The 23,663-nt window shown below is 45.8% G+C and overlaps 1 protein-coding gene across 2 annotated transcripts; it reads left to right on the forward strand.

Annotated features, from left to right (window-relative positions):
- Positions 1-1,448: 1,448 nt before the first annotated feature.
- Positions 1,449-23,462, forward strand: dspa (desmoplakin a). Of its 2 annotated transcripts, none has more exons than XM_030364364.1 (24): positions 1,449-1,985; positions 2,635-2,719; positions 3,736-3,854; positions 4,832-4,982; positions 7,200-7,325; positions 7,785-7,844; positions 8,162-8,329; positions 8,879-8,983; positions 9,526-9,621; positions 9,744-9,869; positions 10,284-10,436; positions 10,999-11,153; positions 11,786-11,912; positions 12,290-12,476; positions 12,651-12,910; positions 13,615-13,796; positions 14,446-14,584; positions 14,872-15,065; positions 15,532-15,694; positions 16,137-16,220; positions 16,363-16,470; positions 17,188-17,286; positions 17,452-19,266; positions 19,692-23,462. In XM_030364364.1, the coding sequence occupies exons 1-24, from the start codon at positions 1,684-1,686 to the stop codon at positions 22,914-22,916; spliced, it is 8,229 nt and encodes a 2,742-aa protein (XP_030220224.1). In that variant the 5' UTR covers positions 1,449-1,683; the 3' UTR covers positions 22,917-23,462. The 2 variants fall into 2 exon arrangements, with proteins under 2 accessions (XP_030220224.1, XP_030220226.1); XM_030364366.1 differs by having other exon boundaries at positions 1,452-1,985; positions 17,452-17,949.
- Positions 23,463-23,663: the final 201 nt, after the last annotated feature.

Consider the following 23,663-nt stretch of genomic DNA (forward strand, 5'->3'; position numbering starts at 1 on the left):
ATAAGCTGTTGGAACATGAATTTCCATTGAAACATGAGTTCATTCATTCGCTTCTTTCTAAAGTTCAAGGCTCTGCGGCCTACTCAAGAGGCCCTTAGGGCTCGCTGCCCGCCAGTTGAGCATCCCTGTCTGAAACTGATTCTGTTCCTGGTTTGGGAATCGTAAACGGCTATAGTCCCTCACAACATGTGTGCAAGCATTAACTGCAAGCAGTGGGGGGGGGGGTCACTGTAGGTGTAGAGCTGTCAGGGGATGAAGACATTCCATGCATTGACATCTCACTCTCTCACTCACTCTCCCGCCTCTCTCGCTCTCTCTTTATGTTTCTCTCTCTCTCAGACTCTCCCTTTCTCTCGCTCTCTCTCTCTCTCCCCCCCCCCCCCCCTTTCTCTCTGTCTCTCTCGCTGTCTCCCAGTCTTTCCCCCGTCTCTCTTTTTCTCCCCCCCCCCCCCTCTCTCTATAAAGCACCAGAGGGCAGGCTAGGTACCTTGTTGCATATTTAATTGAACTGCTACTTTGTATAGCATTTAACTAGCATTCAAATTTACAGCTACTATAAAGGTATCAGTAATGAAATTGGCTGACAAATCCTAAACCAATGAAAAAAATTCAATGCTGTCACCTTCACATTGGACGTGGGCCTACCTCAGTTATCGTGTATTTATGTAAGTGTTTGTATCTCTCACGCACACAACAACTCACTCACACACACACACACACACACACACACACACACACACACACACACACACACACACACACACACACACACACACACACACACACACACACACACACACACACACACACACACACACATAAACACATGCACACAAACCCACACACTCTTAGTCACACGCCTACACGTTGGGCAATGCCTCAAAAGGGTGTGTGACTCTAGACCTGAACGCTCACACCTTTCACTTTTCCAATCCAGACACACCTATGTTAGGAGTGGGCGTTAACTACATTGTGCATTTTTGGGAATGCGTGCCAATTAAATGGGCTGGGCACACAAATAAATCTGTTATAATATCATATTACATATAATAATTTCTTTAACAAAGCAAAGCTAAAAAATAAATGTTGAAATGAAAATAGATTCTTGCGTCAACGCACGCAATACATTCCAGGAGAGAACATTGACCTCAGGAATGTTCACCCGAGCAGGATAAATGTTTAACCCAACATGGACACTTTCTATTTATTCGCAAAACCACTAAACAGGACAAGGCGCAGGAATACTTTCTTGAAAAAAATACAAGAGAGAGAGAGAGAGAGAGAGAGAGAGAGAGAGAGAGAGAGAGAGAGAGAGAGAGAGAGAGAGAGAGAGAGAGAGAGAGAGAGAGAGAGAGAGAGACACACACACACACACACACACACACACACACACACACACACACACACACACACACACACACACACACACACACACACACACACACACACACACACACATGCAGACACACAGATACACACCCAGACACACGCATACGCACGCACACAGTAAGGTGTGGCTTCTATCCAACACAGAGCTTCCGTCTTCCAACGCAAGAAGCACAACTGCGCTACAGGCAGAGCGCGCAGGACCTGTCCGAGTTGGGACAGCAGAGTTCACTTTTCAACTGGTTGTTGTGTTTTCATTTTCCTAACAACGAGCCTGGATTACAACAGACAGCGAACATGAGTATGTACGACTCTCAATCGAGGATGAACACACTCGGCCAGAGAAGTGGTTCTCGGCCCGATCTGTCAGGTGCGAGTTTCAGGAACGACTGTGGACCCATGATGCACGTCGGTGGAAACGGCTATCAGGGAGAATATAACGACGGCTACAACCAGGTGTACACGAGTTACTCCAAATCGTCGATGCACGGTGGTGGTGGTAGTATCGGCGGAGGACAACAGAAAATGGTTTACAGCACTGTCGGTGGAGGTGGAGGTGGAGGCGGAGGCGGAGGCGGAGGCGGAGGCGGAGGTGCAAAGTAGGTTACAAGTTTTGAACTGTTCTTCATAACCTAACAGGTAGCTGCCTGCACTTTTTATCCTGAATGCTACAGGCTTATGAAACATGCACATACAACATAGTCAATTCTGTTTGACAAATTTAGACAAAGCAATATTCCAGAATTTCATCTCAATAGAATAGTTTTCTTTCCACAATCTACTGCGTAAAGGACAATGTGCGTCTTGACATTTGAACAACAGGTCAAACGGAGTCTCCGTTTTAGAAAGGTGCATACATTTTCTCCTTTTGCCTAGCATAAACATTCAAATAATAATGAATGTTATGAAACGTAAGCGAAGCGCAGTGACTCGAATGGAGGTCCACAGGTCTAATGGCCACCCCTCAGCACTGCCCTGATGACGACAGACATTGAAAGCTGACCTGACTCCATATTCCATAACCAATAACCACTGATACAGACTTCTGGAAGATTGTTTGAAAAAAAAATAATTAATGAAATAATACAATTTAAATGGTGTTTTGCTTTATGACAAACATATATCTATATATATATTTTTTTAATTCGTGAAATGATATCCTGCCTGGTTCTTATTTGTGCTTTTGCACATTGTTTATGATATTGAATCGTTGTAGGCCTCATTTTGATGTTGCTTACCTTCTTCCAGTGTCATTGGGATCCAGAACAAAGCGTTGTTTCTGCACAGTCAGTGTCAGGAGTACCTGCAGAGAGCCCAGCATATCATCAAGACGGTGAGTGTGTAACACACACACACACACACACACACACACACACACACACACACACACACACACACACACACACACACACACACACACACACACACACACACACACACACACACACACACACATGCGCACAGACAGACAGACAGACAGACAGACAGACAGACAGACAGACACATAGAACACACACACACACACACACACACACACACACACACACACACACACACACACACACACACACACACACACACACACACACACACACACACACACACACACACACACACACACAAGATAATACAATGGAAGGCTTCACCTTCAAGAAAGTTCTGCCTGTTCTGGGTTATACGTAGCAGTAAATTATTTATATATATATATATTAATGTACATATATATTTTTTTATTTATAGTTGTAGTCATATGAAGAAAAATAATGTATATTATTGTTTATTATCATATTACTAAAACTATTTTTTGGCATTTTTACAATATCTTAAGTCCCATGCTATTTTAGCTGTTGAATACAGTTAACTTATTTAACTGTTGACACAAACCAGTCCCGCTTAACTTGAAATGAAAAGTGTTGTGAAACGACGGCATTCTGAAACGGAGTGACACTCCCTCCTGTCACTCTGATCCACGTCCACTCCGGGGAGACGCCCGTGTTGCGCAACAGCCCGTGGGCTGGTGCACGCAAGACGAGTACGAATATCATTACAGTGCATCGTCTAGCCTGTCATTGTTCAACTGATGATCCTTTTCTGATGCGTAACATGGGTGTGTGTGTGTGCGTGCGTGTGCATGTCTGTGCGTGTGTGTGTGTGCATGTGTGTGTGTGTGTGTGTGCTTGTCTGCGTTTCTGTGTCTTTGTCTGTGTGTGTGTGTGTGTGTGTGTGTGTGTGTGTGTGTGCATTTGTTTGTGTGTGTGTGTGTGTGTATGTGCTTGTCTGCGTGTGCGTGTGCGTGTGCGTGCGTGCGTGCGCGCGTGTGTGTGTGTGTGTGTGTGTGTGTGTGTGTAGGGGGGCCCGGCCATGGAGGTGGAGAAGCTGTTGTCCATGTCCTCAGAGTCTCTAGAGCAGCTGAGGAGGTGTGCCAACGACCTGCAGCAGCTGCGCGTCCCCCATGATCTCTTCAGAAGGTACCACGCTGGAAAGGCTGCCTTGCCCACGGGGGCTTTTCTATGTACCCAGGCTCTTTAAAAGCCTGCAGCATTGTTTGTTTGCCTGACTCCCGGTCAGCTGGGAGCATCTGAATGAACTGGATAAACAGGACTGAAGGAACCCAATGCCGATAACGTCTCTGTGTTGTTACGATGGCCTCCATTTCCCCCTGTGTACACAAAGAGAACAGCGTGGTGTCAAGCTAGTTTCTTTTTAGAGTTATTTACATGTCTCCGCGGCTTTTTTAACATTTGGTACGTGTGCTTCATGGACAGCAGAGTGGGTTGTAGAAGAAAGGCAACGATATTAGGGCTGCAACAAATGTTTCTATTCAGTCGCTTAAAATTCAGAATAAATTTTAGATTGATTGATTAATCATTTAATCCATAAAATGTATATTAATAATAACATACGCCATCGGAAGTTCAAAGTTCAACGTTTCTTCAGTGTGCATGCTTTAACTGACCGGCAGACAAGAATAACTAAACAATCCATTTTGAAATGGTCGAAGAACCAAACATTTAAACCAAACTGCAACATTACGCAGCAGATGTTTGTTATTGCTACTTTACGATGTAAACAATTAATCGACAGTATTTATCAGTATTAGACAGGCATATAATCTAATCGTTGATTAACAACGTAAACAATAAATCGACTATCAGTATTAGACAGACTTATTATCTACTCTAAACAATAAAGCGATCATAAGTATTAGACAGACTTATTATCTACTCTAAACAATAAATCAATTCTAAGTATTAGACAGACTTATTATTACATACTCGTTGCTCAACGACACAAAGGAATGTAGGTCAGGAATCAAACCTGCGTTGCAAAGAGGCGTAGTCGGCATGTTGTTTGTGTGTCAATGGACTGAGCCGCTGTGTATTACATTCATATTACTTGTGTGTGGTGTCACTGTTGACGTAGTTATTTCTGCCCCCCACCTCAGCGTGGACGAGCTGCAGCACATGCAGGGGGTCATCCAGCAGAACATGGCCGGCGGCATGGCCACCACCCAGAGGTGGAGCAGAGGCAGCCTGACCTCCGTGGACGATTCCCGGAGCTTCAACGACGCCATGGGCTGGATCGGTCAGCAGAAAGTGAGTTCATTAGCCCCCACCCCACGCGCACAGTCAGACGGACACGCACACATACGCACACGCACGCACAAACACATACACAGACTTGCTGGCAGTGGTTGTTAAACTCCGTTAATGAGGATGAGGAGTGAATGAACGCATCGCTTAGGATTCCACCGATAGAGCGAAACTGTGATAACACACACTCCCCCACCTCTTGACCACATTGGAGACTTATAAATAGTACTGTGTGTGTGTGTGTGTGTGTGTGTGTGTGTGTGTGTGTGTGCGTGTGTGTGGGAGTGTGTTATTTTGGCACTCTTAGGCCAAGTTGATTGTCTCCAACTCTCTCTATCTCTCTCTCTCTCTCTCTCTCTCTCTCTCTCTCTCTCTCTCTCTCTCTCTCTCTCTTCCTCTCTGACTTTGACTCTCTGTTGGAAGGAGTCAAATTAACAAAAACAGGAAAACGAGGGAGCGAGAGAGGGAGAGAGAGAGAGAGAGAGAGAGAGAGAGAGAGAGAGAGAGAGAGAGAGAGAGAGAGAGAGAGAGGGGGAGAGAGAGAGAGAGAGAGAGAGAGAGAGAGAGAGAGAGAGAGAGAGAGAGAGAGAGAGAGAGAACAAGGAACAAGGGTGGTCAAAACAGTAGAAAAAGCAGAAGCCTGTCTACATAGCGGCCAGTAACTGAATCCAGCAAGACACGCTCTGTAAAACCGAGACAGGGCCCTCCCCGAGTGAAAGATGCATCACCGTACCCACGGTGACGGGACCCAGCAAACAAAAGGAAAGCCGATAGCACAGTGAGGTAGTGTTTCCGAGGGAGGTGGAGTGAGGGGAAAGAGAAAAAGAAACAGCAAAGGGTTCTGCTGACCCTGTGAAAGACCGACAGGATGGAATCCCGGGAAGGGAGGACAGGGAGGGAGTGAGGGAGAGAGAAAGAGTGCGAGAGAGAGGGAAAATGAGGAACGAGGTGAAGTCGTGTGAAATGTGACACTCGGCGTTCAGCGGGGTCACGCGAGGCTGGTTTTTGGTATGTCTGTTCCTTTGGCTGATCGCTCGCATACCTCGGTGAACACGCCCTGACACTAACCCACCAGCAACACCAGCACCAGTAGCTGCAGCGACAGCACTCGAATTCAAACTGATAAACAAACACACACACACACACACACACACACACACACACACACACACACACACACACACACACACACACACACACACACACACACACACACACACACACACACACACACACACACACACACCCTATAATTCCTCTCTCCACCCCTCCCGCCCCGGCCTCGCCTTCACTTATGACTTCAACGTCAACGATCCCGTTTCTACAGTGTTTCTCAAGCTGGTATTAAGCTGCCTTCCCTGCCCGACGTGTTCGTACTCTGTGTTGGCAAGTTTTGTGTTAAAATCCTGTTGGCCCCTCAGGCCTGAGGCCCCTACCTACAGCAACGGGCTTCCAACTGGAAACACCTGCTGACCTATTTTTCCCCTCTCCCCACTCCTAGTATCTCTAGTCGTGTGTGCGTGTGCGCATGCGCCTGTGTGTGTGTCTGTTTAAAGGTAGCTTACTTGTTGCATTAGTTCTCCTTTCACACAGACTTCTATTTAGCATTCCTTGACCTTTTTTTGTGTTGGTTCTTTCTGTTTGGTCCAATGACTTGGCTTTGCTGCCTTCCTCTCAGCCATTAAAGTCGTGGACGGGGAATGGGAGGGGCGCTTAAACAAAGCAGATTGAATCGGGCAGAGAAAGGAAGAGGGAGTGTGTGTGTGTGGGGGGGGGGGGGTGAAAAAGTCAGGGAGAGCTGTGAAGGAGGAGCCATCTGGGGCTGGTTTCCCAGAAGAGCTCTTATCAAAGCCCAGGGCAGTGAAAAATGGCTGGGAGGGGTGGTTAGAGGGGGGGGGAGGTAGGGGAGGGTAGGAGAGGAGGAGGCGGAGAGGAGGAGGGGGGTAGCTTGGAATTGTTTGCTGTAGGGTAGGCGCTGGCAAGCCGGAGAAATTGATTTACTGCGTGTGCATCTGATGACACCTAGTGGACAAAAGGGGAAGTTATAAACACACTGAATAACGAAATGCATTACAAGCGATATAAAGCAAGTCCTGTATAATGTACAGCATGATTGTGTTTTTCATTTTTATTTCACGTATATCGCTTATTTAATGTATCTTTTCCTTATGGATGTTATTTATTTGCCACGATAGTAAGCCTTGTTCCTCCGTGTTGCAGCGTCTGATTGAGACCGCGCCGTGGGGGGATGATGCTGAGGCCCTGGATCAACAGACCATCAGCCATAACAAATTCCACAACTCCATACAGAGGAGTGTGGAGGTGGACCGGGCCAGGGACGAGCTGGTACGTGGAGAATCACTTACCTTCTAGTCTCTCTGTCTCTGTTCCTCCAGCTCCTCCTCCTCCTCCTCCTCCTCCTCCTCCTCCTCCTCCTCCTCCTCCTCCTCCTCCTCCTCCTCCTCCTCCTCCTCTTCATCATTCTTATCTTCATCCTTCTCCTCCTCCTCCAATTCATCTTCCTCCTCCTCTATATCCTCCTCCTCCTCTTCCTCTTCATCATCCTCATCTTCATCAACCTCCTCGTCTACTTCTTCATCATCCTCATCTAAATCTTCCTGCTCCACATTCTCTTCCTCCTCTTTCTCCTCTTCCTCTTATTTATTCCCCTTTATCAATGAGCTTCATTCTTATTATTCAGCTGTAGGACTGGTTTATGAACTGAAACTCATATGAAGGATATTATTGTGTCTACTGTTCACCATTGCAATGAAATTCATTGAAACTTTAACCCCTGTTGTTCAGAACATGAGCCGTGACAAGCCCAGACTCAACACACTGGAACAGGAGTGGTCCAGTCTGCAGGTAAAACAAACAAATAATTTGACATGAAACAATTCATGAAAAAAATTCATCTTATCCTAGCTATCTTTTTGGTTTACGGGGAACGGGTTAACCTAACGATTGTTGGTGCTTGGCACTTGCTTCTATGAACACCCTTACTGTAACGATGGCGATATATTGTTTCTCTCTCTCTTCTGACAAATACTCTTCTTGTAAGTATCGTGGATTAAAGCGTCTGCTAAATGCCCTAAATGACCCCTCATTATCATCAGACGTTATCGTCCTCTGACATCCGCCTTCTCACAAAAGACCGCCTGTCCAACTCTCTCTCCCTTTAGAAAATGTCGGACAAACGGTTCTCGGAGCTCCGCGAGCTGCAGGGAATCATCGAGGAGATCTCCCGGGCCATCATGTGGGTGAACGAGAGGGAGGAGGAGGAGCTGGTCTTCGACTGGGGAGACAAGAACATCGAGCAGTACATCCCCAGGAAGCAGGAGGGCTACTCAGTAAGGGCCACACCCATACATACAGCCTCATGGGTTCTGGTCAATGGAGTGGGAGTAGAATATAGAAGGTACTACTAAGTACTTATTAAGTGCTTTTACTTCCTAAGTACTTAGGAGGTATGTGATGTCATGTGTTTCTGTTTTTTTTTCTGTTTTATTTGAAGCAGGAGTTTAAGTAAAATATTTCTCATTCTATAGAAATGTATAAGACAAAAATGTATTACGAAAACTGCTCATCAACATTAATCAATAGCTTAAGAAATGTATTCATGGTGATGATCAGTTCCTACTATATTTTTGTTGCAGACATTTTCATAGAATGAGAATTATTTTACTTAATAATAGTTTAGATATGAATTGAAAGATTCCAACAAGTATACAATGAATCAACATTGAAACACGTAACAACATAACAGGACACATAATTACTTAATAACACTTAATAACAGAGGTAGAGAGGAGAACAAGGCTGCGCATGTTGATTGTGGTGTAGGCAACAGTGACAGCTCCTGTCCTCACTCACCTCCACGCCCCCTGTTTCCATCACAGAAGATGATGAGTGCTCTGGAGGAGAAGGAGAAGGAGCTGAACAAACTCAAAACCAAGGTGGACGGCCTGCTCAACAAAAACCACCCCGCCTCCGACAAGATCGAGGTGAGCGCTCGCTCGGGTCGCGGCGGTCGGGTCGCGGCGGTCTGCGTCGTTTGGGAGCAGAGAGTGTCAAATGCTGGGGACGTGAATCTGAAGTACATGCATTTAGATATGCAATTGTGTGCTTCAATTCACCCCAAAAAATACATTACACGAATGTATTATTATAGTTGCTCTAATGAGACTATTGCATGTGTCATTATTGACCCATTTCTACAAATGATGTAGTTATACAAATAGGATTGTCAGGCACAAAGTAAACATGGATGGATGATGCCTATTGAGTCAAAACATGGTAATTTATGAATACCTGGGATACTGAAATGATACAATTATTTGGCTTAAAATAAATGTCTTCATGCGTAAAATAACCAGAACAATAGTAGATATTTTTGCACCCTTTGTGGATGTAAGGTTTTAAATTGGTTATGCATCTGGGGGTTGGACACTCACTGGTTCACTTGTAAATGCCTTTGAATAGATTGGCTAGTGTGTTTTGGCGTCTGATTTGGACTGTGTTGTTGTTGTTCTTGTTGTTCTTGTAGGCTTACATGGACACCTTGCAGACCCAGTGGAGCTGGCTGCTTCAGATCACCAAGTGCATTCATGTCCACTTGAAGGAGAACGCCGCCTACCATCAGGTGAGAAAAACACATGAGATCAGATGTTCTGGCTCCCACACGGGGAACTCCAGATGGCATGACGACAAGGCTTTCCGAGAACAATCCCCTAATTTCCTTTTCATTTTTTTTCCCCACTTCAGTTTTTCAAGGAAGCCAACGAGACCTATGGCAAACTGCAGAAACAACACGAACATGTCCGGAACAAGTTCACATGCGACAAGCAGACCTCGCTGGAATCGCTCCTGGATCTCCTGAAAGACCTGGAGGTAAAGAATACTGTGGAATCAGGTTTTTGCTTGTTTCGCAGACGTCAAGTCGTGTGTCACAAACACGCATCTCTCAACACTAGTTACACATGGGATGAAGTATAATTTATATGTGAGCTGTTGGATTTGTAACAAAAGACAACTTTATGAGTGTTTAGTTCAAAGGGGCTGTTGTTGGTGCCATGGAACTCAATGTAAATGATAAGATCTCTATTTATTCATATTTAATTGGCGCATGCAGGGACACGCAGCTTAGAGAACTGCACAATTGATAGCCTGAAGTCATTTCAAAATGGCTGCTATCTTTTTTGTTTCTGTTCTGATTTACATGCGTGTTTGTGTGTGTGTGTGTGTGTGTGTGCGCGTGTGTGCGCGTGCGTGTGTGTTTGTGTGTGTGTGTGTGTGTGTGTGTAGAAAGAGAAGGAGAAGATCATGGAGAACAAGAGGCAGGTCCAAAGTCTGGTGACCAAGTCCAAGAGCATTGTGAGGCTGAAGCCTCGTAACCCTGAGGAGAGGAGCTCCAGCACGGTGATGGTCCAGGCCCTGTGCGACTTCAAACAAGACCAGGTCAGACATCAACACACACACACACACACACACACACACACACACACACACACACACACACACACACACACACACACACACACACACACACACACACACACACACACACACATAGTGATGGTCCAGCGACTTCAAACATAACAGGTACGACATCAGTACTCAGTACATCAATACACACACACACACACACACACACACACACACACACACACACACACACACACACACACACACACACACACACACACACACACACACACACACACACACACACACACACACACACATGGTCCAGTGACTTCAAACAAGACCATTCGGACATGCATCAGTACTCACTTAGTTATTAAAAGTGTCCAAAGTTGGTAAATGAATGTGTCTGAGTGGGGCACAAAGGTATTTTAAATGAGAATGTACCATGCATGAAACATTATTCCATGTGACACAGGTCTAGTGAGTAATACATTTGCGGAGATGATATTGGGTAGAATGTACTAAAACTTGTGTGTGTGTGTATGTGTGTGTGTATGTGTGTGTGTGTGTGTGTGTGTGTGTGTGTGTGCAGAAGAGCATTCTGAAGGGCAACGAGGGCATCCTGAAGGACAACTCCCAGCGCAGCAAGTGGCAAGTGACAGGCCCAGGGGGGCTGGACATGCTGATCCCCTCGGTGTGTCTGCTCATCCCCCCTCCCAACCCCCTGAGCATCGGGCTGGCAAACAAGTAAGAGGAAGCAACACAGGGAAAGAATAACGATGTTGGTTTAGGGTAGACGGATGCAAAGCAAGAACCAAACAGAGGTCTCGCTGTGGGAATGAACGCAGGCAGGTTGTATAATTTAGGTCATAGCAAACACACGTCGTCTAGTCTCTGTCGTAGGTTATGTTTAGTTTTGGGTTGTGTCAATGTCAACACTTCCTTCGGTCGTATTGGATCTTCGCAAGGCAAGAGGGAGAACAATGTTCTCCAAAAGATTGTCGTTAGTTTGAGATAATCTAACACCGGGATTAACAAAGTTGGTCATTTATGGTTTAAAAGTTTGATATGCTAGATGATTTAGAGGATTTAGAGGAGGAGGACAAAAGGCAGTAGAGGGTTAACAGAAAGCCACAAACACTGTATTTACATTCTGCTTTGCACACACACACACACACACACACACACACACACACACACACACACACACACACACACACACACACACACACACACACACACACACACACACACACAAACACACACTAAAGACACTAGTAAATGTTGACCACTTTGCATGATAAGTTTGGTGCGGGGAGTATAAAGGACTATGAGTCACATGAGTTCCTGAAGTCCTTCTCTTCATCTCTTCTCCCCAGGAATGAGCAGTATTACGAAGCCATCATGGGCATCTGGAACCAGCTCTACATCAACATCAAGAGTCTGATCGCATGGCAGTACTGTAGCCAAGACATCAACTACATCAACTCCCTCACTCTCACTATGGTGCGTCTGTAGCAGGGTCCTCATTCCTTGTTTCGTCCCTGCGGCTATATTCCATTTGTACTGCTATTTAAGACAACAACAGTCACCATTACCGCTCCAAATGATTACCATCACTACCATCACATCGCTAATCACATAGCAAATACACCTTGAAACGAGGTTGGTTTCCCACTTGCGGTCCTACACTAGCATTAACATTACGACAAAAACGTCTGCTGAATGGCAAAATGACTTCCAGCCTACAGCACGTCTTTGCCCTCTCTAACCCGACCCTTGCCTTTCTCTCTTTCTTTCTCTCTCTCTCTCTCTCTCTCTCTCTCTCTCTCTCTCTCTCTCTCTCTCTCTCTCTCTCTCTCTCTGACCGTACATATACACAGCTGTCCAAGATGCGTCCCGATGAGTACCGGACCGTGATCAAGCGCCTGGAGACCCACTACCAGGAGTTCCTGCGCACCAGCCAGGGCTCCGAGCTGTTTGGCGAGGAGGAGCAGAAGAACATCAAGGGCCAGTTCGCCTTCGCCCAGAACCACTACGACGGCCTCATCGTCCAGCTGCCCACCTACAGTGAGTCCTGCAAAGCGCTAAATGAACCAGAGAAACGGGACAAAAAAAACAAAGCAAAGTTTCGAAAAATGTATAATACAAACAGATGAAACGCGCCTTACTTGACTAAAGCAAACGCTAATGAATCAAGACGACGAATCAAAAGCCCCCTCTCACTCACGTCCTCCCCTCCAGCCCCGGCCCCAGTCGTCCCCGTGGTGAAGCCCACCGTACCGTCCCCGACGGAGACGTCGGTCAAAGTCGTGAAGGTGACCAAGGTCACCGCCCCGCCTCCCGCCCCAGCGCCCAGCACCCTGAGCCTCAGCCTGCTCAACGACCTGGACGCCCTTCGCCGGAGGCTGGAGGTCACCGAGAGCAGCCTCACCTACCACCTCCACCTGCCCCTGGGCGAGAACAGCGTGCGCGAGTGCTCCCTGAACCTCCAGAAGCTGCAGGTGGGTCCCCTTCCCCCGCCCTGTCCCCGCGGTGACCTTATGGACCGCCACCCAGGCGGTGGTCGTTCGTTAACTAGTGGTTATCGGTGTACGGGTCGATTGGTAGAGCACGCCGTTGACCTTGCTCAAGGTTTGACGGTTGGATAGCCACCATCGCACACTAATTGTATGCAGTCATTGCATTGCACGGTGCGTTGGTGCAAAGCGGTCTACCCGGCATAGCTCATCAAATGATTACATACAGTCCTTTACTCTTTCTGTCTATATATTTATGGTCCAAACTGAGTTCTTCAGATACTCCTGTGGCTAGTTAACTTCGGTTCAGTTTTCCCTCATTCATGTGTTGAGCGCCACCTGGAGGAGCAATGAAGCAGTGACGCTGGGAGAAGGGAAATCTGTTTAGAAACTTTAGTGCGCCTTATTTTATCAATTAAAATATCTATATTTGGCAAGGACCATTCTGTCTAACAGTTCATGAATAAAGCATAAAAATGCAATAATAAATCAAAAAATTATAATTATAATCAAAACAAAACAAAAATTATAAAAGAAATATGTATCTATGTTTGGCGCCAGTGTTTCAATTCTCGTATCGCACAAAGAAGAGCGATGCTATATCGCCGTATCAATATTTTGTCCCATCACTCATGGTGATGTGTTCTCGTTTGATGAGAATCCTTCGTTCTATGTGCTGCGGTTGCCAGGTGGTGAGCAAGGACCTTGACGCCCTCCACGACGAGTACATCCGTCTGAGGGAGAGGATCCTGAAGCAGCTGGATGGGATCCCTGCCGACTCAGAGCAGGCCAAGTACCTACGCTCTCAGCTGGACTACATCAACCTGAGGATCGGAGACCTGCAAGGCCTGAACAACTCTTACTTCAACAGGTGAAGTCATCCACCTTTTAAACCTTCTTCAATCTTTATATGGATGGAGACTGAGCATAGATCCCGAGGCAGAAAGCCATTGTCGGGACGCACGTAGAAATATGTTTTGCAGAGAAACAGGTTTACAAGCATTTCAGAATAGTCTCTCTCTCTCAACTGAAGAATTTGGGATATTTTTTTAAAGCACATAGTCGGATCTTATTGGCTGACAAGAAAATTATCAACAGTGTTTCAATGCCAGCATAATAACCTTGATTGTAGTCAGAGGAAGGCCAGGTGCATAACGGGAAACACAGTCTCCCTGTACTTTCTTATCTACCAGAACACTGTGTGTCATCATTTGGGCCTTTTGCTACGCGAGTGGTTTCAGTCGCGACCTTATCGGTATCCAAAAAAAGGATACAAATATTATTAAGTATTACATTAAGTATTTCTGGATCATTATGTTAAGATTTCCGTTGCACTTGTTTTACAAAAAGGAACCGAAATTCTGTGATCTGGGCTTAAGAATAAGAGTCCTTCCTTTAAGTTCGGCCTTCTGTGTGCTCCAGATCTCCTCAACCAGACCTTAACGTAACCTAAAGTGAAGGATGATGTAGTCACTAAGGTTGGTGTGTCATTGATTGTGATTTTGTCGTGTTGTGCGCAGGCTGTCCTGCCTGAAAGGCGTGCTGCAGAACATGAACCAGGTCCAAGATGTGGTGCAGGTGAACGAGGTGCTGCTGACTGAGAAGGACACCACCTCCCTTGACACCCGCGAGGTGGACGAGTACCGATCCACCCTTAAGGTTTGTGTGTTCACGTTCTGCAGAATCTCAAATCTGACAAAGGCAAATATTTATTGCAGCTATTATCTAAGATGAGATAGTGTTGTGTTACACACAACACAAACGGTGTAGGTGTTTTAGGGTTCATTCTGGTATTATTCCATGTAGTTATTTTCTATTTCCCACTAATGATGATATAGTATCATGTTTATTTCATAAAAAATGCCTTAGCGATAAATGTAAACCATAAAGCGTTCAAATGAAAGGGGCGTGTTTTGAACGGCACTGTTATTCATGCGGCCCAATAGCAAATGAGGCTGGAGCTTGACCAGAAGAGAGACCTTCTCTCTGCCATGGACTCTGAACTGGCCTCAGCAGTGCAGTACAACAGCCAGATCTCAAGGAACTTCCACAAGTGTGACGTGGATCTGACCAAGTACGCTGAGCAGGTGGGCCAGCTTAACGACCGCTGGAGCCGCATACGGTCTCAGATTGACAGCAGGTAAGATTATAAATTATTATTATTATCCTTCATAAATTATAAAAAAATATTATTGTAAATTAAAGTTATCATAATAATAACACAAATAACACATTTATTAATCAATAATAATAAATCATAATCATAATTATTATTATTGTTATTATTATTATTATTATCTTTATTATTATTATGGAATAGTGTATGATAGAAACCAGATTGACACGACAAGAAGGAAAAACACAAACAGCCCCACATCAACATAAGCACAATTCACCACACACCCTTGGACAAAATGTCTGACACAATGACTGTACAAAATGGCCTTGAGATGGCGTTGAAACCCAGCCACATCCTAGACAACCACCTGCGTGCTTACATCCTCTTTTCTCCAGTCAGAAAGAGCCCTAAAAATACTTCCACCACCCACGCCTTCATTTCCTCTTCCGCACGCTCTTTCATCCTCCCTCCCCCCTCCCCCCCAAAGATTGTGGGACCTGGAGAAGCAGGACAAGGAGCTCAGAGATTACCATAAGAGCAGCGGTAACCTGGAGACATGGATAGACAATACCCGGATACGGCAGGACAGCCTGCAGACGGTCAAGTTCACCGACATCCCGGCTCTGATGGATCACCTCAACCAGCAGAAGGCATGTTGTTTCCGCTCAACACAGTCACACCGAATCACACATGGCTGCTGGATTGAAGACATTCACTTTACAGTTATTATGAGTTCATTTATTTGTTTTGATATTTTTCGTATTCTTTTTCAAACTCGTTAAAGATACTTTTGACGGTAAAACTTAGTATAACTGCATATTGGTAGATGTCCTTGTATGTATGCTTTGGATTTACTTGGAAATCGCCCGAGACGAAACTCAACGACAATTGAGCTGGCAAATGTAATCCCTTGACAAACCAAAATGTTTAAATAACTGAATTATTATTGACCGCTATCCTACTGCCAATGTACGTTCTCATTAATGTAAGTAAGATGACAGAAGATATAGTTGTGCTACAAGGAACTCGATATGCTTCATATGACATCAGCTACCATTAGTCTATCTTAATGATCCATCTCTTTTTGCGCAGGTGCTATATAATGAAATCAAAGGAAAGCATGAGAAAGTGGAAGATGTTCAGAAGGACGCAGAGATCTGTGCTTCTTCCATTAAGGTTAGTATCGATGTACACACACTGTACACAAAATATATATATTAACAGAGATTTAAATTGGTTGTCACTATGCCGCTGACGGTACAGCAGGCCTATGGAGTTGCAGTTGTGTAATTGTATATCCCTTGTTGGGTCCGTGCAGGACTATGAGCTACAGCTGGCCTCATACAGTGCAGGTCTGGAGACTTTGCTCAACGTTCCCATCAAGAGAACAATGTTGAAGAGCCCTGCCTCTACGGTCAGGCAAGAGGTAGGAGATCCTCTGATCCAGCATCAGTTTACCGTTACCCATCAACATGGGGCTGATTTGGTAGCTATTGGTTATAGAGAATTTAATGTTTTCTGTCATGTAGTAGTGGGTATTTGCTAGCAAGGTGCAGTGTGTCAAAACACTGTTGACTATTTGGGTGTTACCATCGCCAAATTAATATCCTGTGCAATGACTAAATCAAATTGCTGCACTGTACACTAGGGCTTTGACTCCGAACTTTGTTATTCTAATATAATTCGAATATCAAAAATGTAATCAAAATTCGAATGAATATTAGGCAGCCCTTAATATTCAAACCTGTTATGGGCAGGCCAAAAGGGAGAGACGTCGGAGAACCCGACGCAGTCCATTCATAATATTGTATTGACCACGGAAGAGGCAGTGAATGAAGTATTGATTAGACCGGTAACCATAGCAACGCAGTAAACAAACCTCGCGGAGCCCAATCCAGGCCTTACAGAAGGCATTTAATGATCAAAATATTATTCATATATATTCGAATATATTCTAATATTAATATTAATAAACAAACAAACTTTGAATAGGATTTTTGGGCAAAATTCAAAGCCCTGCTGTACACTTTCACATTGTGTAGAGTGTACCGTGTCATTTGCATGGCATTAACTTGTTTCATCTTGTGTCCTTGGGAATTTGGGTAGGCCGTTACTTATCATCCGATATTTGTTTTTTACTAAGGCGACAGTGCTTCACTCGAGCTACGTCGAACTCCTGACCCGCTCCGGTGACTACCATAAGTTTCTAGGAGAGATGCTCAAGAGTATGGAAGAGCTAAAGGTAAGGCTTGTTCGTGCTCCCGACGTCATGCCTTTGTTCTCAACACAAGTCTTTGAACAAAAATGAGACGTTAATATTTGATTGCACACAATTTCTAAATAGAGAAATCTTTTTGTTCGGTAAAAACGGCTCTATTGACTTTGCTGTACTTTGTGACCCCACCAGATGAGGAACACCAGGATTGAGCTCCTGGAGGAAGAACTGAGACGTCTGAAGGAGTCCTTCCAGGACCGCAACCACAAGAACCAGTCTCTGGAGGACGCACTGGCCCGCTATAAGCTGGAGCTCAGTCAGTCCAAGGAGAAACTCATCTCTCTGGAAGAGGTGAAGATGACCTCAGTCATCCAGGTCAACGCCACCAGGGAGAGTCTGGACAGCACCCAAAACCAGCTAAAGGATCTCAATGACAAGCTGTCCCGGCTCCAGTACCAGCTGGACGAAGAGGTGCGCAAGAGGAGGCTTGCCGAAGAACGTTACACCAGTCAGCAGGAGGAGTATGAGTCCGCCGTGCGCCGCAGGCAGAAGGAGCTAGAGGAGGTGAACTGGTCGAAGATTGACCTTGAGAAGTTGGTGAAAGACAAGGAACGTGAACTAGAAAGGCTGAAGATACAGCTGGAGGAGGAGGCGGCGCGCCGCCGCGGGGCAGAGTCGGAGATGTCAAAGGTAAGAACACAGCACAAGCAGGAGGTTAGTCAACTCAGACAGACCTTCGAGACGGAGATCCACGTCACCAAGACGTCCGTGCAGCTGTCCTCGCAGCAAAAGGAGGAAGACGCCACAGAGGCCCGACTGATATGTGACCGACTCACGGACGAGAAGAGGGACCTAGAGGAGGAGCTGAGGAGACTCAGGCTGTCCATAGCCCAGAGAGATGAGCAGAAGGGCAAGGCAGAACAGGAAGTCCTCCAGCAGAGGGAGAGGATGACCGAGGAGGTTAGGAGGCGTAGCGAGATAGAGGTGCAGCTGAGGACCCTGGTCCAGAGGAGTGGAGAGGACGACCTCAGGCTACAGGAGGCACATAGCAGCAATCAGGAGTTGACCAGAAAGATCAGTCTCCTCAAGCAGAGCCTGCAGGAGGAAGAGAGGAAGAGGAGAGGCTTTGAGATGGAGATCAGTCAGTTGAGGGAGGTCCAGACAGAACTTCAGATGAAGAACAAGGCGCATATCGACGCAATGAACAAGCTCCAGGCTTCGGAGCAGGAGAGATCTGTCATCCACCTGCAGCTGGAGAAAACGACCAGTTCAAAAACTCAAGCGGAGCAGAGTGCAGCCAGGCTGCAGAGCCATACCCAGGAATTGCAGTGCGCACTGGACAACATGGAGTCCCAGCTGCAGAAGCAGAAGATGGCTTACCAGGAGGAGTTCACCTGCAGAAAGAGGCTTGACGCCGAGCTCGAGAGGACGAAGAACTCCTGCCGAGAGCACACCACAACCATTGCCAGCCTGCGAAGCATTCAGGAGGAAGCGTCCAATTGTGAGAGAAGATATAGCATGGACGTCAAGACCCTGCAGGAGGCCCTAGATAAGAGCGTCCGGGATTTGAGGCTCACCACCGACAAACTTAACCAGATGGCGGAAGAGCTAAAGCAAGTGAAGAAGCAGCTGCTGGAGGAACAGAGCCGTTACCGTGAGCTCAACCAAAGGAGTGAGAGCCTGTATAAGACCATTGAGGAGAAGACCCGCCTGCTGAATGAAAGCACGACGGAGGTCAATAGGCTGAAGAGCCAGACCCAGAGCATCACCAAAGAGAGGCTGAGATTGGAAGAGGAGCTGAGAACCACGAAGCAGGACAGAGATGACCTGAGGGCAAACACAGAGAGTGTAGACGAAGAGAGTCGCAACCAGATCAGGGCTTTACATTTACAGCTCCAGAGCAGCAGCAAGAGAACCATGGAACTAGAGGCTTTCATCAATGACCTGACCAAGGAGAGAGAAAAGCTTAAGTTGGAAATAGACAAAATCCAAAAGCAATCCATTGAGGTATACTTGCGCTGAGGAATAATCCTAGTTTTTTTGACTAGTTTTGTTCTCTCTTGCATGCCTAGGTATAAGGAATTAAAATTGCTTCATGCTTCACAAAATTGCTTCCCATTTTCAAAATCTGATTTATTTTGAATAATCTGGGCCCTCAACCAATCATTAACCGCACTTACTAAAACAAGCCATCACCTGCCACATAACTGCATACTAATTTAATTTAATACTAAGGCGAATGCAAAATATCATGATCCTGTCCTTTTGTATTTGCATTTCATGTCCTTTTTTTGTAATTCAAAAGGTATAAATAACTTGCTTTCATACTGTTTTCTACGCCTTTACATAAGGGAATTGGGAAATATTAAGTGAATTTAAATCCTTTAAATTGGAATCTAAACTGTAATTGTGTTTTGCTTATGTCTCCACAGACATCAATGATGATTCACGAATCCAAAAGCTCCTTCACTGAGCTGAAGCAAGAGAGGGAGGGTCTGCTGAGCAAGATGAAAATGATGGAGCAAGACAAAATACGCCAGCAGCGCATTGAGGAGGAGCTCACCCGCATTAAACTCTCACTGGAGACGGAGCTCCGCAACAAGCAGCGCCTGACAGAGGAAAACACTTCTGTGCGCAAAGATCTGGCCTATTTCAAGAGCCAGTTTGAGCTGAGGGACAGCGAGAAGAGGCAGGGAGACTCTGACCGGGACAGGGCTGATCGAGAAAGGGCTTCCATGAAGAGCGAGGTGGAGAGGCTGACGAGGGAGCTGAGGACCCTTGAGGAGACATACAAGAGTCAGCGGCTGATCTCTGAAAAGGAGTCCAGGGAGATGACTTTGAGGAGACAGACACTGGAGAAAGAGATACTGATGTTGCAACAGAGACCCTCCTCGCTAAGCAGACAGACCCAGACATCCGAGAAGGTTTCAACAATAGATCCATCCAAGTTGTTGTTTGACGGAGTGCGCCGCAAAGTTACAGCCCACCAGCTCTGCGACTGCGGTATAATCAGCAAATCAACTCTAGAAATGCTTCTCAGTGGCAGGAAGACAGTAGAAGAGGTTGCTGTGGACATCCAGATAAGTCTGAAGGGTACTGGTATAATTGCTGGCATGACAAGAGGTGCCCAGGGCAAAATGCCCTTCACAGAAGCCAAAACCAAAGGTCAACTCAGCCGAGAGTGTGCCCTAATGCTATTGGAGTCCCAAGCTGCAACTGGCTATATCGTGGACCCAGCATTCAACGAAAAGATGCCTGTGGATACTGCTTGCACCAGAGGACTTGTAGATGCAGAAGATAGAGATGTTTTGCTGACAGCTGAAGCAGCCAGCACAGGATTCAAAGATCCATTCAGTGGCAAGTTGCTGTCTGTTGGTCAGGTTCTAAAACAGGGTCGCATTGACAAGCCGACTGCAATTCGTTTGCTTCAAGCTCAGGAGTCTGTTGGTGGTATCATTGACCCAGTACTTGGCGTGTTCCTGCCTAAAGATCTGGCTTTGGACCGCAACCTTATTGACGAGGACCTCTACATGACTCTGAACAAGAAGCCTGCCTGTTACCTGGATCCAACTTCAGGGAAAAAGATAAACTATAGTGATTTGAAGTTGAAGTGTAAAATCGATTCTGTCTCTGGCCTTCTTCTACTCCCTGGCGGCAAAGAAAAATGCATGACTGTGAAGGGGATTCGTAGTGAAGTTACCATGACAGAGTTGGTTGCCTCTGACCTTCTGAGTACGGCTGACCTGGAGAAAGTTTACCAGGGCACCCTCACTAGCCAAGATATTGAAGACAGGCTGAAGAACTACCTTTACGGCTCTTCCTGCATTGCCGGTATCTATGACGAGGCCAAAGACAGAACCATGTCCTTCTACATGGCCATGAAAGAAGGCTTGATCATGAGAGGGACTACCCTCGAGCTTCTTGAGGCCCAGGCTGCCTCTGGTTTCATAATTGATCCGGTCAACAATGTTTTCCTGACGGTGGAGGAGGCAGTTAAGAGAGGTGTGGTTGGGAACGAGTTCAAAAAGAAGCTGATATCTGCAGAGAAGGCTGTCGTTGGATACACAGATCCAGAAACCGGGAATACAATCTCCCTTTTCCAGGCCATTGACAAAGATCTAATTGAAAAGGGCCATGGAATTCGTCTGCTGGAGGCACAAATTGCAAGTGGTGGGATTATTGACCCGAAAGAGAGCCATCGTATTGATGTTGATGTGGCCTACAGAAGGGGCTACTTCAACAAAGAGATGAATGAGATCTTAACCTATGAAGGAGACGACACAAAAGGCTTCTTTGACCCAAACACCAAGGATAACTTGACGTATCTTCAGCTAAAGGAAAGGTGCATCAAAGATCCCAAAACAGGTCTAGTGCTCCTGGCACTGAGAGACAAGAGCAAGAAGCCCAAGGATTTTTCCGAGAGCCGCAAAAACGTGCTCAGGAAGAGAAGGGTGGTGATTGTGGACCCTGACACAGGGTTGGAGATGTCCGTGAGGGAGGCCTTCCACCGGGAGCTCATTGACTACGACACCTTCCTTGACCTGTCAGAGCAGGAGTGCGAGTGGGAGGAGATCACGGTCAAGGGAGAAGATGGATCCGTCCGCGTGTTGCTGGTGGATAAGAAAACAGGAACTCAGTACGACATCAATGAGTACCTGGAACGTGGCGCAATCGATCAAGCCTCCTTGGACAGGTACCGCAGTGGAAACATCACTCTAACCGAGTTTGCTGACCTCATAACTCAAAAAAGCAGTAGTAGAGAGATGAGCATTACAGCCAGCACGGCTGATGATGTGGCCACCTGTACCAGCCCCACCCAGGCTCGGCCATCCTCCCCAACAGTCCGCAAGCGCTTCAATAGCATCTCTATCACCCTCTCTCCCGCTGAGATGTTCGATGACCTAAGCCCCGTGGGAGCAATATTTGACACAGAGACCCTGGAAAAGATCACCATTTCGGAGGCCTGCAGAAGAGGCATAGTCGACAACATTACTGCACAGAGGTTGCTGGAGGCTCAGGCCAGCACAGGGGGAATTATCAACCCTTCTACTGGCCAGCGGCTTTCTCTCCAGGATGCGGTCCATCAGACAATCATTGATGAAGATATGGCTCCTAAGCTGAAAGCCTCCCAGAAGGCCTTCACCGGCTTTGAGGACGTGAAGAGCAAAAGGAGGATGTCAGCTGCCGAGGCGATGAAGGAGAAATGGCTGCCTTACGAAGCTGGCCAAAGATTTCTAGAGTTCCAGTACCTGACAGGTGGCCTGCTGGAGCCTGGCTCCGGGCGGCGTATCTCTATGGAAGAGGCCATCCGCAGGAAGTGGCTGGACGGCCGAGAAGCCCAGAAGCTCCAGGATACACAAAACCACCAGAAGAACCTGACCTGTCCCAAAACCAAGCTGAAGATCTCCTACAAGCAGGCTATGGACGGCTGCATGGTGGAAGAGAGCAACGGCATGAAGATGCTCCAAGCCACCTCCATATCCTCCAAGGGGATCAGTAGCCCGTACAACGTGTCCAACCCGGGCTCTCGCTCCGGCTCCAGGCAGGGCTCCCGGGCCGGCTCCCGTAGGGGCAGTGTGGATTACTCATCGTCGTACTCCTTGAGTGTCTCTTCTTCTTCTGTCAATAGATCCTTCAGCAATAGCTCTCTCTCTTAATATGCAAAATCTAACTTAGGAGATGGCGAGAAGTCATTGAATAGATTGTTTTATGTAGTTGCAATATCATTTGAGTAGATTTCCAGATTTTCCAATCTGCTTTTTGCTACATAGTGTTAAAATTAAAGTTGGGCAATCTTTTTATCTTTTTATTTTTTTTTTTATGTTATATTTTAACCAATCTTATAACCCTGAATCAATCCTTCAGTTTTCTTTAAAGTTGGGTTTCTATGTTTGTTTGGTGTTAAAATATTAGGGAATATATATTCATGCTATTGTAATGGACAAATGTTTTTGTATGTAATGTAGGACCGATTTTTTAACCTAGCCTTTTGTTATTTTTATGCCAATCTTTAAACTGCCAGCTATCTAACATTAATAATTGGTTAAACACATTGAGTCTACTTAGATGCTACTTTTGATACTACTCATAACTGTTAAAGTTTATCCTACTTAAAATGTATGAAAAATAAAAAGTTATTGAAAGAACATTAAAAGAATGCACCAAACCTTTGCATAATGAAAATTAAAGATTTCTTAACATAATTTTGCATTTGGGTTTTTATTTATTGTTTTTATTTAGAATTCCATATTCTATAAAATAAAAAAATAAAAAATAATATGCAACGATAGGCTGTTGCCTGCAATTAAATGCATATTTCTACCTGTAGATGGTGCTAACTGTCAATCATTCATTTGGAAGCATGCCTGAAGAAGCTTTGCCCTCATGCATATTTATAGGTCCAT

Source organism: Gadus morhua, chromosome 8 (genome assembly GCF_902167405.1).
Source record: "Gadus morhua chromosome 8, gadMor3.0, whole genome shotgun sequence".
NCBI classification, from domain to species: domain Eukaryota; kingdom Metazoa; phylum Chordata; class Actinopteri; order Gadiformes; family Gadidae; genus Gadus; species Gadus morhua.